At 43.4% G+C, this 16815-nt stretch overlaps 1 protein-coding gene across 1 annotated transcript in view; it reads left to right on the top strand.

Moving 5' to 3' along the window:
• Positions 1-16467, top strand: part of RIPOR2 (RHO family interacting cell polarization regulator 2) — a 51553-nt gene extending 35086 nt beyond the window's left edge. Inside the window, exons 14-22 of the mRNA XM_056483833.1 lie at positions 1824-2008; positions 3749-3917; positions 5315-5450; positions 6329-6490; positions 7448-7606; positions 8621-8823; positions 10294-10377; positions 12279-12369; positions 13505-16467. Of these exons, the coding sequence (XP_056339808.1) occupies positions 1824-2008; positions 3749-3917; positions 5315-5450; positions 6329-6490; positions 7448-7606; positions 8621-8823; positions 10294-10377; positions 12279-12369; positions 13505-13605 (1290 nt within the window). The 3' untranslated portion in view covers positions 13606-16467. The remainder of the gene's footprint in view (positions 1-1823; positions 2009-3748; positions 3918-5314; positions 5451-6328; positions 6491-7447; positions 7607-8620; positions 8824-10293; positions 10378-12278; positions 12370-13504) is intronic.
• Positions 16468-16815: the final 348 nt, after the last annotated feature.

Genomic DNA, 16815 nt, shown 5'->3' with positions numbered 1-16815 from the left:
GTCTGCTAGTCATTTAAGCCTCACCATTCAAAATCATGGCTAAGGAAAAAGTAGGGAATCATTCATTCTTCTGCATTATCTTTTTACAAAGAAACTTTGTTCACCTCCTTATTTCCACTGGTGTTTACAGCTGCACAGTACTTTCCTAAGTTTTTTTTTTTTTGACAGCCTGCAGCCCCTGTTCCTTGTATTATTTATTCCTAAAGAGGTTTGAGCAGGCAAAGGTACCATTAAAATGATTTTCTAATTTGGTACAAAGAGGTCAACTATCCAAAGGGCAGAGAGACAATGGAAACTGTTTATTTAGGCTGCTTTGATCAGAAGTTGCAGACAGACAGACATGGGATGGGGGCAGAGAGGATGGACGTGTGCAGACAGGATTCCTGCACACTTGAGATGGATACCTCTTCCAGATTTTTGAAAGTCTGGGTGTCACCTATTGATCAGCTCGCAGACTGACACTCAGCATCACCAGCAACCATGCAGAAAGGGGCTGCTCTTGCAGAAAGGTTGAGCTGGAATCCAGCTGTGGCTGAAGAAACCTCTCTTGGTCATATTACATGAGCGAGAAAATAGCCCACATGTTGCTGTTTGCATTTGCTTGAAGAAGGTGCACTACCAAACCCTGAAGACAATGGAAGCTGAAACTGTTGGTGCTGCACAAGAAGCAGGATACAGCACTCATCCTTGTCACAGACGTGTTGGGAAGTGTGTTTGATCAGCTAATGACTGTACAGTCAGTTTAAGGACTCAAACATCCTAAGTGCAAATGTATGACCATTAGTATTGTGTGCAAACGAATTGCAAATGGAGCTCCAACTCCCTTTGGCACTAGAGCAGCTGGTGCTGAATCTGAACTCCTTGGAGGCCAATGTGTTTTTCTGTGAGCTGAGACAAAGTCATAGCTCCTGCTTGGGACTGGAGGATGTGGCTTGTGTAATGGCACCACTGGCTCATGTCTATTTCTGATCTAATAATCACATAGTGTGAAAGATGCTGAAGTCATTGCACCAACCAATAGAGATGAACCCTCAAGTCACATCTGATTCTTCAGGATGACCCTAGAAGCAATTCTGTGGATGAATTGCCACATGGGGCCAGGATATTTCATACTTCCTACAGCAACAGCAAGGTTTCCTTTGCGTTTCTTCCCTGCAGGGAGGTGGGATGGCTTCCCCCCATCTCTCTAGTACTGTTGATTTCTGAGTTACAATACTGCCTTTCTCTGTCACCTGGAAATCTGATGCCTTATTGGCTTTTCCTTGATAATGCATTTGGCTTCAAAGTTCACAAAACTCCTCTCATTCCATGAATAAATGTGCAGCTATGGGACCAAATTCATTGCTGGCTAAGGTCTGTTAGAGGTACGTCTGGAATAAATCAGGTAGTGCCATTGGATATGTATAAATTGGCTCGTGTAGCTAGAAGAGCAATTAAGGAATGCGCCTTCCCCTTTCAACTTCCATTGCATTAATTCCCGTCGTTCCTTTTGGAAAATGCCGAGAGCTGCAAAACTTGGATTCAAGAAGTACTTCTCATTTTTATAAAACACGCTGAATTTTGCCTTTGAGGATTTTCCTTTGGGGAAGAGAGTGGGTAGCATGAGGAGGGGAGGAGGAATGAAAGGCTTTTCCCAGTTCTCAGGCTTTGATTGTATATGCTATGAATATGAAGGCTTGAAATGAAACACCCAATAAAATGAAGTTTTAAAAATAAAATGAAGAATTTGAAGTTTTAAGCTTTATCTTTTCTTTTTTTTTTTTTTTTCTTATCTTGTAGTAGCTAATATCTGGGGTTTTCATTGGTTCGTTCTGCCTTTGCAGTGCAAGCCAGCAGTAAGCCGAAGCAGGTCCTCCAGTTTAAGTCTAACAGTTGAAAGTGCTTTAGAAAGCTTTGATTTCCTGAACACCTCTGACTTTGATGATGAGGATGGTGGTGGTGTGGAGGTTTGTAATGGTGGAGGAGGTGCAGACTCGGTATTTTCAGATACTGAGATTGAGAAGAATAGGTAAGTTTGTAGTACCTGCCAGCTGTGCTTATGCCAAACTGACACCTTGGCTTTGTCGCTAACAGGGGATCCTGGTGCACAATTTATTCAAGGAAGACTGACTAATCCTTGATGAGTTTTAGGGTCAGAGGGCTCCTCATGGCTGCTGCTTACAAAATCTTTAGTTTCCAGGACCATTTTTTTCCCCTGTTCAAATACATGCAATCTGTCCTCCAAAGGAGAAGGGTAAATTAAATTAAGCTGACCTCAATACTGGCAGAGCCTCTTCCTTGACATAGGTTTGGACCTGGCTTTCCTTGGATGTAATTACTAATTCCTCTGTGGTTTTTCCCCCCTCCCTTTGTCTTTTCTCTCTAGCCGAATGAGTCTTTGCAGTGGATTAAGCTTGTCAGTAACAATAACACAGGGCCAGATTTAAGCAGCATGATGTAGGTTGCCTTTGGAATGTAAGAGTGATGACTGGTACTCTGTTCATGGCCCTGCGTGTTACCTGCCCTTCTTTCATCACTTTTGGTCTTTCTGAGAAAAAAAAAAAAAAAGAAAAAAAAGAGAAAACAAAAAAGCTGTGGTGTTGTGCCGTGGCCTGCCATTGTTGTGTGACTTTAAGATGCTGTGCTTCAATCATTAGATCTTAAAAGCATGTTTGCATCCTTTGAGCTGACACGATGCCCAGCAGGCACGTAAGCGGCACTAGAGCTGGAAAAAAGGAAAGGAACATGGTTCCCTCCCTGCCTGCACTTTCCAACCAGGGAGCTATACTACTCACAGCTTGCTTAAAGCAATTTGAGTGCAGCAAGCAGCCACCATGCAGTTCCCACCATCTCAAGTCCTCATTCCAGAATAAGACTTGGTGGGAAAAAAAATTTGGGAAATTGTGTTGCTTGCTAAACCGGCCCTCTAACCTCAGTCCAGTCGGTGCTGATTTAAGGATCTAGCTTCAACCAGTTAAAATAGAAATTAAAATCTCTTTTTTTCCCCTCTGGCTCATCCCCAGACAGTGCAGATTCCCACTTCCATTTTTAGATGTGTAAGTGTGTGACTCACTGTAAAGATTGCAAGTGTTGAAACTTCTGAACTTGCAGCCAAACACACTTGCCATCTGGGGACTGACCTCAGGCTTTGCATTTAAACACAGGGAGGATCATTTGTACAGCAAGACAATATTGGAAATGATGATTTAAAACACAGTAAGACTAGCTCTACACTCTTGCAGAAACAATTGGCAAAGTAAGCTGTACACATTGTGTCTAAAACTGCATATGAAAACATCATGTCTCTTAGTTCAGCAGTGGTTTTCCTTTCCTTCTGCAATGAGCTTTAAATTTGGCAGCAGGAGGTCTCTGAAAGCACAGAGCTGCTCATAGCAGCTATGTGCATGGGGAGGTACAAATTGGCATGGTGCTTAATCCAGAGCAACTGGCCAGGTGATTCATCACGATGGGAGAAAGCTGTCATTCCAAGGGACAGTAACCATTGGTTAGCAAAGCTTGCTGTTGAGGGCATCACATCACTCAAGACAAGCCAGTCAGGGGACAGGTCTGTCCCCTAGATGGGTATGTCCCTGCTGGACCCAAGCCAGGGTGATATGATGTGCTCATCACCAGGTTTCTGGGTGCTTTCAGCTCTTCTGCCGTGCTCTTTGCTCATCACCTTGTGTGTGAGTGGGTGTGTGGGTGTGGGTGTGTGTCTGCTGGGGCAGCTGCCAGCCCTGCACTGACCTGCTCCCTCCCTCCTCCCCAGCTACAGGACGGAGCACCCAGAAGCCAGAGGCCACCTGAGCGAAGCTCTCACCGAGGACACGGGCGTGGGCACCAGCGTGGCTGGCAGCCCTCTGCCCCTGACCACAGGCAACGACAGCCTCGACATAACCATAGTTAAGCACTTGCAATATTGCACCCAGCTCATTCAGGTACCTGCCTCACTTGGGGCATTTCTTTTAAAATCACTCCTGCCTGCAGCTCGGGTACAAGCAGGCTGGCAGGTCACTCTGCTCCTGTGAGGCAGTGGGAGCACAGGGCTGGGACAGGCACCCTGCTGGGCTGGGGATGGTGACACCCTCACCCCAGCCACAAGGGCCTCCATCGTTCCCATCCTGGCCCTTTCCAGAGCAGACCTGTGAACTATGGGGCACTTGGCATGAGCTGCCCAGGGGGTATAGGGGCATCCCCTGCTCTGGGTTACAAACTCCTGCTGGCCTTGCTGGGAGGTCCTCAGTGGAGTTGGTTCCAGTTAAAGCAGCCCAGAGGTAAAACAAGCACTCTGTCTCCACTGCTGAACTGAGCTTCAGGTGAGCCTGCAGCATTCAAGGGCAGAGATGAATTTTTGCACATGAGGCAGAGATTCTGTCTGCAACAGGTACAGTGCAAGCAGCATGAGACAGCCCCCCTGGGACATCAAAATTGTCAGTTCATGCTCACAACTAGAGGGTTTTTTCTGTAATTTTTTTTTCAGAGCCCATGCACAGCAAATGCAAATTTAAACACCCACTAAGTGAGGTCATCAGGGTTTTCCTGACGAATCGAAACATGCTGCAACTTCCTCTTCACAATTATTTTACTCTTCCATCTTAGATATAATTAGCTTTGTTTCCCCAAAGGTTCCTTGAAGCAATAGAGCACGAGCCTGATTCCAGCACCCTTAGTGCTGAGCTGGAAACTCTTCAGACTCACAACTATGAGAAAAAGGGAGGTTTTTTAGTTTCAGTAAAGAATACACAGTAAATATGCAGCTGAGTGAGGTGAACTTGAACCATGTCCACACACAGAGCAGATTTGATATGAACATTATTTATGTAGACTGCTGAAGAAGATGTGGATATCAGCAGTAGGGAGTATTAGCAAGCATTAATTAATTAATAAAATTAATAATGGCACCTAAGCAATTGATCAAAGCTGAAATGGAGTGGAGAAAGAGCAACCTGTGGTCTTCCTCTATGCAGGTTGTCCTGAAACTTTGCAGCCTATGTTGCGTGAAAGACTAATATTCTTGTCTGGCTTTAAGTCTTGTGGTGATGGGTTTCTTTAACATTGTGGAGTGTGTAAATCAGAAATTAGTTATGCAGATGGGTATGTGGATACAAAGGCATTTGGATCTGGATGTAGATATTGAAGGTAGAAGCAATGATGAATATCAACTAGGATGAAAAAATATCCCAAAGACAAGGAAAAATTTAAGGAGATTCTGTGGTTCCAGGCAATGAATTTGTCATTGCACTTCAGGTGTTCCAGAGTTTTTTGGTTTTTCTGAGGCTGGGTTTCTTTTTGGTTAAATGACTCCTTTTTGTCTATTCCCATTTGTCTTTACCAGCAAATTGTGTTCTGCAGTAAAACACCATTTGTGACAAGAGACCTCCTGGATAAGCTGTCCAGGCAGATCCTTGTGATGGAGAATATTGCAGAGATCAGCACTGAGAACTTGGGAAACATCACCTCTCTAACTGATGGTAAGAAACAGCTTAGGGGCTTTTCTTCTGACAGGGATGTGCCTGGGCACGTGTGTCTGCTGAAATAATCACTGTGCAGAGCTCTCCAGCAGTGCAGGAGATGCCACTGTGGTGAGGGCTGGCTCAGGGTCACCAGGAGTTACCACAGCCAGGCAGGTGTCACCTACATCCCTCCTCAGCACCGGTATCCAGAAACATGCAAGTGAGAACAGGAAGAACTTCTTATCCAGCTTGATGTGCAGAAGATGGACAGATGTCATTGTTTTTATGGGGTGGGGATACTTCCACCTCTAAAAACCCAAATTCTTCTTTCACCTTTCTTCCCTGAGGAAAGGAAGGATTTGCATTACAATATCAGAGGCATAATACAACTTCTTGAACATTTTCATATTCAGTCATCTGTCTAGAGGACTTCTCTTTTTTTTTTCTTTTTGCATCTATTTTAATACTTGGAAGAGTTTGACAAACAGATACTTACCCTCATGTCCACTTTGACAGAATAGGTAAATACTACAAAGTATATCTACTATATCAGAAAATTGGGGCAAAAATTGAGTGACTTACTTGAAGCCATAGAGCAGTGCTAGGACAGGGACCAAACTTTCCCCTAGTATTTTGTTCTATTTAGAAGGAAGAGGCATCAATGCCAAGAACTGAATCAGGGGCACATTTTCTCACATTACCGTGGGAAACAGAAAGAACATGTTACAAACCTGGGGTGAGCACATGGTCATGCTCTGTGAAGGTAATGGCTCAGGGAGACCCAGCAAACAGTAACTGTTATCAGTGGGATAAGGTGAGAGTTCCTCCATTCTTCTTTTCTCAAAGTTGTTACTTCTAGCATGTTTTTGTTTCATCATTCATTTTGTCTTCCCCAGCAATTCCAGAGTTCCACAAGAAGCTGTCACTGCTGGCTTTCTGGATGAAGTGTACTGGCCCTTCAGGAGTGTATCATACCTCTGCAGACAAGATGATGAAGCAGCTGGATATAAATTTTGCCACCACTGTGAACGAGGAGTGTCCAGGACTTGCAGAAACAGGTACAAACTGCTGCAAAAAAATGTGTCAGCCATCAAAATGGAGAACAATTGTGTACTGAGCTTTGTTTTCCAACCCCTTGGAGATCTGTTTGGCCACAGTTCCGAGATCTCATTTGAAAACTAATGCTACAACTCTTAAAAGAATTTTGGCCCCAGATAATGAAAAAAAAAGGTGAGGTTAACAGAAAAGAAAATACTGTTTTAAAGTTTATGAGCTAATCAGAAAGAAAGTCTATTCCCAAATATAGATTTGTAAGTGATTCAGTGAATCAGAACTCTTTGCACTTAATTTTGTGTATCTGTAGAATTACAGTGCACTGGGATGAAATTAATCCCTGTTCAAGTGAGTTTATCTGAGCACAGGTTCTTATCTTGCATGGGATGTCCCACACCTCAAGCTCCAGCTATACTGACTAGCTCTCCCTTGGACAGAATGGGGAAGAGGCTGATTTGCCCAGGTGTGGCCACCTGCAATGTGGATACCTGCACAGGCAGTGTCCTCCTTCCTGCTCCATGCTGCAGCTCTCACAGACAGCCTCAGATCAGCTTTGTGCTTGCCACAATACTGCAGGAACATAAACAGTAGCAAAGCCAAATTCTGCCTCAGTGCACATCTCCCCTGCCTCAGAGGTACTGTGGGGATGTAACAGACAGTGCATGTGGAGATGGGTTTACAATTCAGGACATTGTTTAGGTAGAAATGATGCTGTATTGATTGCACAGGAAGCTGCACTAGCCATCTGTAAGCTGGCAGAGGCTCATCCTTACAGAGATACTCTCTGCTAATGAGACCAGACAGGGAGAAGCCTGCCCAGCTTCTAACCTAACACAGTTGAGTTTAGAAACATTGGGAGGTATGTGGCCTTGCAGTTCTTTCTGGTTTTGAAGTGGAGTGCATGATTTTGCCAGTGGCTTTTGCTCTCACTAACCTGTCCCTTTGTCCATGGCTGCCTGCAGTTTTCAGGATCCTGGTGTCTCAGATCCTGGACCGGACAGAGCCTGTCCTCTACTCCAGCATGTCCTCCGAGACCATTACTGTCTTTCAGTATTACAACTACTTTGCCAGCCACAGTGTCAATGACCTTGGAAGCTATTTGCTGCAGCTTGCCAAAGAAGGTAGGGGATACAAATTCTGCTGGCTACTTAGGGAGTACATCCCTGTCCTTCTGGGCTCAACACAAAGCAGTTCAGCCCTGAGGCTGGTTTTACAAAAGGAGAAAAGAGACAAAGAGGTGTCCTGGCTATTAAGTGAATGCACCTGAACTGTTGTACATGTCAAGGGAGAGGAGCTGATGCAGATAGACCCTCAGTCATTTCTATTTCCATATTCAAATGGGAAAAAACTGCTTTGAAAGCATTGTTTCTCAGGAAATGGCTGATGGTGTTGGGCTGAGCCCAAGGTCTGGGAAGTTTTCTGTGCCCACAGCTTGGATGATGTCTTAGTCTTTCACCATCTGTTACAGAGTGCTGAGCAATTCTCAGGAACCAAGGGATCACAGCACCTCAGAGTTTTGCAGGATCTGCCACCAAGAGCTAAAGAGAGAAGCAGACTCTGCACAAAGTGTGCTGGACTGCAGCACATGGAAAGCCAAGTCTCTATTTGAGAGGGAGTTTGAGGAACCTTGCCTAGTTTTCCTTTTTATTTGGGCATACTGGGGAGCTTTTGCTCAAAAGCCTGGAAGCAAAATGGCATTTCAACTCACCTCTAAAACATATTAGCCCTAGCTCTTGTTGGCAGACATCAGTCTGTCCAGGAAAAGCTCTCACAAAGATGCTCTGGAAGTCAATACACTGGCAAGGATATTTGGTTTCACTTGTTAGAGGGAGAATTTACATCTTCCAGCAGAAGGTAGGGCTTTAGCTCTGGGTAGGCCTAAGTGCTGCACTATCCCACAGCCCATCTACTCATCTCCTCACTTGAAGAAGGTCTAAGAAAGTGGCCCAGCTTAAAGCCCAGACAATTCCCCATGCAGACACATTGCATGCTACAGTTGCTCAGATGGGGATATTTTCATATCCTCAGTGTGTGTAGTATAAATCATGGATTGCTAGCAGGAAAGGATCAATCCAAAATAGGGTTATTAGGAAAGGATAAAGTAAGTAACATGGACATTTTTCTTGCACTTCTAGCATCTGTGGTTCAGGTGCTGCAGTCAGTGAAAGATGGAAAACTGCAGCAAAATGTGTCCAAAATAAACTCCAACAACCTTCTACCACAGCAGGAAGTTTTGAGAGCTTTGGCTTTACTTCTCAATGAAAATAAAAATGAAGTCAGCGAGACTGTGGCATCACTTCTGACAGCAACTGCAGAAAACAGGCACTTCAGGGAGAAGGTAAGTGGCAGAAAATCACCTATCTCATGAGAGACCTGTGTCATCATGACTTTTTTCTACCTGTATGTCTCAAATGTCTGTTCAAATAAAATAAATTATCCAAGCTTGATTTAAACTGACACAGAGGGACATCCTGTCTAATTTTTCTGCACATGTGCAGGTCTTTTTCTGTCTTTATGCGAGTCTGCTTCTACCTGTTATTATGCTAAACAGGTACTAACCCAAACTGCAAATATTTACTGAGTGCTGTTCTCTCCAGCTATCTTCCACACTTCAGTATTTTTGCTGCCCTGTCTCAGACTTGGCTTCAGTCCAAGGCTTCAAGGGAACAGTCCCCATCAGCACCAACATGCAAAGACGTAGGTCTCCGATTTTTTTTTTTTTCCAAAGGAGTCTGCCATCTCTGGGACTTCCCACCATTTCTGGAGAGGATGGGCTGCCTTGGGCAAACAGCTCAGCTGTGAGAACTAAGATTTGAGTCTATCTCTGATACCAAATGCAACAAGCAGGGCCAGGTTAAACACAGAAATTAAATAGAGGGGGGAAGGAGGAGTAAGAAGAAATCAGGGGTTGGCTCCTATCCTTTCATGGCAGACCTTTCCTTACTATCCTTGTTCTATGTCAGGAAAAAGAAAAAGAAAAGGTGTCTGGAAGAGGAAGAGTGGCAGAAGGAAGGCAAAGGGAAGAGAAAAAGGAACTCAGTCTTTGCTTCTCTTGTCTATCAATCCATTTCTTTATTTGCTTGCCCTCCCACTTCATCTTCCATTTGTGCAGCCTGTTGGTATTTCATACCACCCTTCTCCATCCCCAGCTTCCTGGAGGCAGCATCTCAGGGAAAATGTAACCTTCTCCTGGAACAGGCATGCATAGCTGATACCTGGTGGTCCACTGCCTGCAGGCAGGACCACAGAGTGGCTTCTGTAAGGGTATTATGCAGCCTTATGCTGCACATGAGTTCACTGTGCAGCTGAGTGCTGCTGAGATTTGCTGCTCAGTAGCAGCTACTAATTTCTAGGGTCAAGAAGTAAAATGGTCTAGCAGCTCATGCTGACATTGTAATCATTACTTTGAGTCTCCCTGGGGTCTATAACAGCTAGTTCATTATTATCCCTACATTAAAGAGACAGTCCCAAGGCCACCTCTTGAGATATTTAGGCTCCAAGGCCCATTCAAAGCTCATTGGTGATGTATGGTGAAAGGCCTTCAAAGTGAGATGCCAGATGTGCATCTCACTTCATTGTGAACTTTCCCTCACCAAAAGCTGGCCTGAGACTGCTGATCTATGACTAGAAGTCTGGCCTGGATCTGCTGTAGGGAATTATCCCACCTGTACCATCCCACATGCTCACTGTCAGGGAGGCAGGCTGCAATTGCTCTCCCTTTAACAGCAGGTAGCAATACCTCCATGCTCCACACTCCTCCATGGAGGCACAGGCATTTTAATTGCTATTCTTCTTTATTTGTTTTCAGGCCTTGATTTATTACTGTGAAGCACTAACTCAGCCCAACCTCCAGCTGCAGAAAGCAGCTTGCTTGGCTCTAAGATACCTCAAGGTAAGAGTCAAGGAATACACTGTGGTGCTTGGCTTTGCTTTATGGAAAGGACATCTCATAGGTACAAACAAGAAAATAGAAATTGCAATAACAGCAGCAGTAGTGTTTTTGTTTTGTGTTGCTGCGCTCCATTATTTTCCAGAGAAAGGCTTAGAACCTTCTAAACCACAAACACCTGGGCTCTGTGGCCTTGGCAAAGTTTTATCTTTTGCATATCTTTTCCTCCCTCTCATATTGGCTTCAAGAGACTCAGTTCCACATCACAGAGAAAAAAAACGTTATTTCCGTGAAGTACTGACTGGGAAGGATAAACAAATGCTTTCCCAGGATGAAATGAGCTCTAATGCATGTAGGCTGCAGTACCTGGAAAGAGAGATCACAGCTTGTTTTGTGACAAATAACTGGTACATCTGGGCACTACAGCTTCAGCTAGCATCTGGTACCATCTTTGCACTTTAGCCTGTGACAGGATGTGAAAAAGCACTTTTGTTTTGGTTGTATGGATCCATGGGGGACAGCAGCCACCCAAGCCTGGATGGTACAGGACAAAAAATGTGTTTCATGAGACAGGTGCACTTTTGACTGACTATTTCTCTCTCTAATCAGTCCCCTGAAAGGCAGCTCTAAACTGTAACTTCATCCCAGTCACAACTGATGCCATTGAACAAATAATCCAGTATTGTTTAAATATGGAAAAACTTTTCCCTTTAATGAAGCTAGCAGGCATCCCTGGGAGGCAGTAGTGGGGGACATTACATCTCTGCTGCATGCATGGTGCAGTGGAGTTTTTGATTGCTCAGGAAAACTCAGACTAGGAACCAGGGGTGGGAACTGGTGCTAGACAAGTTTAACTTGAGTAGTGTGGCTCCAATGAGTCTTGAATAGTGAGAATGGCAGTGACTGGGGGCAAAAAAAAGCTACTGAGGAGAAGCACCATCATTTAGGATCTTCAAAGAAAAAGCTGAAGCTGGAAGTGACTACTTCAGAGATGGAAATGCTGCAGTGGTTAGGTGGCTCTGGATGGTGTAACCCAAGGGCAGTTTAATCCACATCACTTGCACAAGGTCCCACTGAATCTCTGAGGGTTTTTTCAGATTGCAGCAAGCTCTGTGTTGCTGTGGCCCCATCACTCACAAGCATTTGAGCTGCAGTCATCAGTGTGCACCAGTGCAGCCTTACCCAGAGTCACACACAGGTGACCACACTGAAGACAAGGTGGTGAGATTCAATGGCTCTGGCAGCAAAGCCCTCATTCTGAGCATGTAAACCAGACCTTGTGCCCCTTGGATCGACAGGGCTTGTACAAATACTGACTCTGTGGCTCAGTGCCTCTGCCAGGTGTCACACTGGGGCACTTCCTGCCCTTCCTTTCACTCACCTCACTTTGAATAGTGAGCCAGAGACACTGGGACAGCTGCTCTCCCCAAAACCAGACATTTTTGTTTCACAGAACAGGATTATTCCTTGCTTTCTCCCCAGAAATAGCAGAGACAAGGCAGAAATCTGCAAATATGGTAGAGCACAGGCTTGACATGCTTTATAGGAAACCAATTCACTAGACCCCTGTCTCCTGTTCATTTCCCTGCTGTACCTTTACCTTGGCATTTTATGGCCTTGGTCCACAGCCCATCACCTATCCTACAGTCAGAAGTGGCAGACACAGCTGGTCTGCCAGATTTATGTATGTGTGCATGGGGTAGGAGAATTAAAAAGGGTCCACACAAGCAGCAGAAAATATACCTCCTCCAAATGCTTCCCTCAGGGAAACCCCATTCCTCCTGCCTCCACCAAAGCCTTCTGCTTGGAGTGGGAAGGGCAGTGCAGAGGATGGTCACTATTTCCATGCAAGGACCCCAGAGTGTACTGTGTGGTGCTAATGCAGTTCTTTTTGCACTTCCCAGGCTACTGAGAGCATTAAAATGCTGGTCACGCTCTGCCAGTCTGACAATGAAGAGATCAGAAAAGTGGCATCCGAAACCCTGCTCTCCCTTGGTGAGTTGCCTGGTTTAGAGCAGTATTTAATTTTATTTTTTAGCAGAGCAGCATGTAAGACACCTGAGTTATGTGAATGTGAGACTGTAAATTGAAACAAAACTTTACAGAGAGACTTAAAACAAGTCAGAAAACACAAATTCTTAAAAATCATGCATTTTGAAAATGAGTCAAAAAGAGAGAAATTGAATTGTGTTAGTGTGGAGGGGGAAGTAGTAAAAGGAAGGATAGCAAAGGAGAGGTTGAGAAACAGAAATAATTGATAATTAATCTGCACAGCTTCCAGGCACCAGTACTTGAGTGGCACAGAAAAATTGTGTTTTTCTGGCCTTTCGACTAGGCATAAATTTCTACTCCATAGGGGAGGTGTCCTTGTGTGATTTTAATTATGCAAACCCTTCAAATATGTTCTCTTCCATTCACCACTTCAACAGGAATTCAGGTCTGCCATTGGACATGTTATTGCTCAATTTATAAAACAACTAGCCTAAGGACACTTGAAAACTCTGATTGTTCTGCCAGTCTTCTAGACAACATACAGAGACCATTTTTGGTTCCTAATGGCCAGTTCAGCACATTAGGCTCAATGCTATCTTCATTAAAATGCATATAGATGGCAGTAGCTAAGGAAAAAGGGTTTGAAAGACACAATTATATTTAGCAAACATACTGCTTCCTCTTTTTCAGTAGTATAAAAGTAACTTCTTTAAAGTGCCAGGGAGTGGGAGGTGAATAAACTTTATATTTTCCAAGCTTGAAGTGGATAAACATCATTTATCTCAAGTACATCACAGCAGCAGCAGCTGAGACCTTGACAAGCACAATAGGTCATTCAGTAAGACAAGTGTGCAGATACTGTTTCCTAATCCTATAAGTCACATCTGCTTCTGTTTGGCTTTAGATAACCAAGCAAGTTACATGGGAAAATAAAATTTTAAAAAAATGAAAATTTGAACATTCAGACCATGTTTTACTTTTCCAAATAATTTCTGAAGTCGCTTCTAACAAGATAAATTTTAAGAAGGGGTAGAAGTTACTGGCCAATCAGTACTTTCTAACAGCAGAGGACCCAGTATTTGAAATGTTCTAGGGCAATAACATAATACATTATTATGCTTTATCATTTTGCATTCAGGTGAAGATGGGAGACTGGCATATGAACAGCTGGACAAATTTCCCCGGGAATTTGTTAAAGTTGGAGGCCGCCGTGGAACTGAAGCTGCCACGGCTTTTTAGATGGAAAAGGACCTGCTAATATTTAACAGGCATTTAAGTAGGATGGAGCTGCACTTCAGTGTGGGAAACAGAAGGAGGACTTTAAAGAATTCTATGAGAATGTTCCAAAATGTAGCAATTTACACACTTCTCAAAGAAAAGCAAAACCTAAAATCCAGCTTAAGGGTTCCTATTGGCTCCTCGTTGCAGCTCATGATGGAACAGTTGGATGCTGAGGAACAGTTCTCTCTTGACTGGTTCTAAACAAATAATGTAATTGCAGTTATTCAGCCTCAACAGACTTCTGTGAGGTTTTTAGAATTTGGCATCTCCATATATTTTCCTATTATATCTGCTTCCTTGAAGTTGTTGTGAAAGCTTGAGACGTGTGATACCGTACCTAACAAGGACAATCAGGAGGCCATCTGAGCTGGCATGCAAAGAAGTTTCCCCTTGAATCCCAAATGAAGTGTCTGCTGCCATGCAGTGTCCCCAGCAACGCTCCAGTGGCAGGAAACACTGCTTAGCTTTCTCAGTTGTGTCTTGGTAATGAAATACAGGGAAAGTTCTACAAGTTTTGCCTTGAGAAACAGCAAGGAACAGCGTGATGTAAACCCTGGGAGGCATCACTTTGGTGACTCATTCTAAATGCCTCCACTGGTCTTTTATTCCCTTCTCCTGCCCTCCAGCAACAAACCATCATTAATCATGGTTTCTGAAAATCATGTCGGTTTCTGAAAACTAAATGAAAAGGTAAAGTGCATTTATTTATGCTGAGAAGGAGTGAATACCGCTAATTGCACGATCCCCGAAACCATTTTGTCCTGCAAGTTGCAGGCAGGATTGGATTTCATACCTTCTAATTAGAGGAGCAGAGTTTCTATAGAGTGATTTCAATATGAAGAACAGAACAAACTCAAGTGGACCTCGGAGGCAGTAATAAACAGAGGGGGAAGTGAATGCACCTCCCCTCCCTGCACTGCAAGGTTGAAAGACAGTGAGAGCTTCAAACCGTTGATTACAAGCCTTAAGTTAACAGAGGAGGTGAATAGAATTTAACAGAAGAGTGTTCCTGTACTGTGTTCATTATGCATGAAATGCTATTTAGATGTCAATTGAAGTATCCAAATTTGCATAGACAACATAGAAAATATTGCAAACAGTTCACATCAAAAGGAAACCTTGTGAGCCAAACACTTTGGCAGGCAGGGGTCATTTGTTTTGTTTTTTTACTGTGAATGTTACAATAATGTACATATCTGTATATTTATAAATATATATATTCTCCCTTTAATTAAAGAAGTACATTTTGTACAGTGCAAAATGCTTACTTGTTTACTGAGGGATATAAACTCTTTTTGCAGAAGGTGAAATAGCCATGTTATGGTTTTTATACTACACCTGTCCCATCAGTTGAATTCTTTCAAGGTGTCCTTTTGTATCTACTTTTTTTTTTTTTTTATTTTTTTTTTCTTTTAGTTTTGTGGCATTTGTACTCACCATATTTCCTATCACATTTAAGTTATAATAAAATTATTTTTAATTACTAAGCACATCAGTCCATATGTATAGTCACTCTTTCCATCAATAGTCCCTTCACAATCCGGCTCATAGTTTAAGTTCAGAGCAAGCCAGTTTTGTGTATCATTCAAAATACTTATCAAGAAAGGCTCCACAGGGACTACTAAAATGTGCTTTAGAGGCTCCAGGATTGTTACCAAACTTGCACTGATTACTCCTCCCTTCTGTGAAGACAGACTCTCCTCTGACAGAGGACATTCCTTCCATTAATTTTTCCTTTTCAAACATTCAGGCTTGCAGCACACACCATGGGGAATGTAGATCTGCCTATGGAGCAGGGAGTCAAAGCTGCAGAGAACAGGGGGCAGCTCACACAGAGAGGTACTGCATCAAATGGAGGGTGTATCTCATCTCATTGTAGTTTAAAGCCACCCTTTGAGAAGTTTATTAGCCTAAGGCTGATCTGCTACATGATTATAACCATTAAAAAATCATGCTTTCAGTTCAGAAGAACCAAATAGGAGCAAATTATGCTGTGAATAAAGTCATTGAGTAAATGTGAAAAAGTGGATAGACCTTAAAGCTTCCAAAACCTGAAGGCAAATAAAAATGACCAAACCATGTGCCTCATAGCTTGTACATTTTTATGCTTGCAGAGCTGACAATGCTGCCTTTTCCTGGCATGTTAATGCACTCCTTTGCAAAGTAGGAAAAACCAGGTGAGCATCACAAGGCTCATGACCACCAACTAGTAAAGGAAGCAGCAGGCAGTAATTACAAAAGCTCTTAGGGCTGCAGCAGGCTTACTTGGGCAAATTTAAAGGCCAGGGCCACCCCAGGAAAATATGCAAAATATGCTCAGAACAAGGTCCCATACCCAAGCAGCACACAGCAGTGCAGGTGGAAGAGATGGGCAGCTCACTAAAAGTGCACTTGGGAAGGGGGTTTATCTGCTGGTAAAGGTATCCTTACTGTATGCTGTGGTGGTTCTTACTACCCCTGCCATGCTGTCAATGCCTCAGCATTTGGCCCCATAAATAGAAACCTGTAGCAGCCCTAGACTACTGCAGCTACAGCAGCAGCATGTTAGGCTGCCCAGTTTCACACTGCTACTGGCAAGGCTGTTGCATCCATCAGACCTTCAAAAAGTTATCCTCTGCAGCTTCACCCTATCCTGCAGTCTGTGACACACAGATTAATGTGGACTTCAAAATCCGGAGTCAATACAATTGTCAGACACTGTATCTTAGGTATGGCTCCCTGCTTTGCAGTGGGATTGTCCTGAGGAGAGGATCCACAGCACCCAGCTTCAAATGGCTGCAGTGCTCCCGAGGGTAGGGTTGATGTGTCCCCACAACTGATCACTTTGCATTACAGTTGTCAGCAGTTCAACTAACAGCAGCAAATTAAGGTTCCTCATAATGCCATTATCAGTTGCTAAACAGCTTTGTGTTATTACAAGAATGGAAAGATAAATGAGTAACACAAACATTTTCTACTGATGAAAAACATTGACTATGCAATTCAGTCTTAAGAACACTGGAGTGCAGGAAAAGCACAGCCTTGGCAAAGTTTGCACATCTTCTTATTAAATTCTCAAATCCAGTTCTGAAAACAAGCTGAGATGGCCCTTGAGGAAAAGTAAATTAATATGCATCACACATTCTTAAAAAAAAAAAATTAACTTATGACTAACTTCATTACTTATGC

This window comes from Oenanthe melanoleuca, chromosome 2 (assembly GCF_029582105.1).
Source record: "Oenanthe melanoleuca isolate GR-GAL-2019-014 chromosome 2, OMel1.0, whole genome shotgun sequence".
Classification (NCBI taxonomy): Eukaryota; Metazoa; Chordata; class Aves; order Passeriformes; family Muscicapidae; genus Oenanthe; species Oenanthe melanoleuca.
This window is presented reverse-complemented; position numbering and strand designations above follow the sequence as displayed.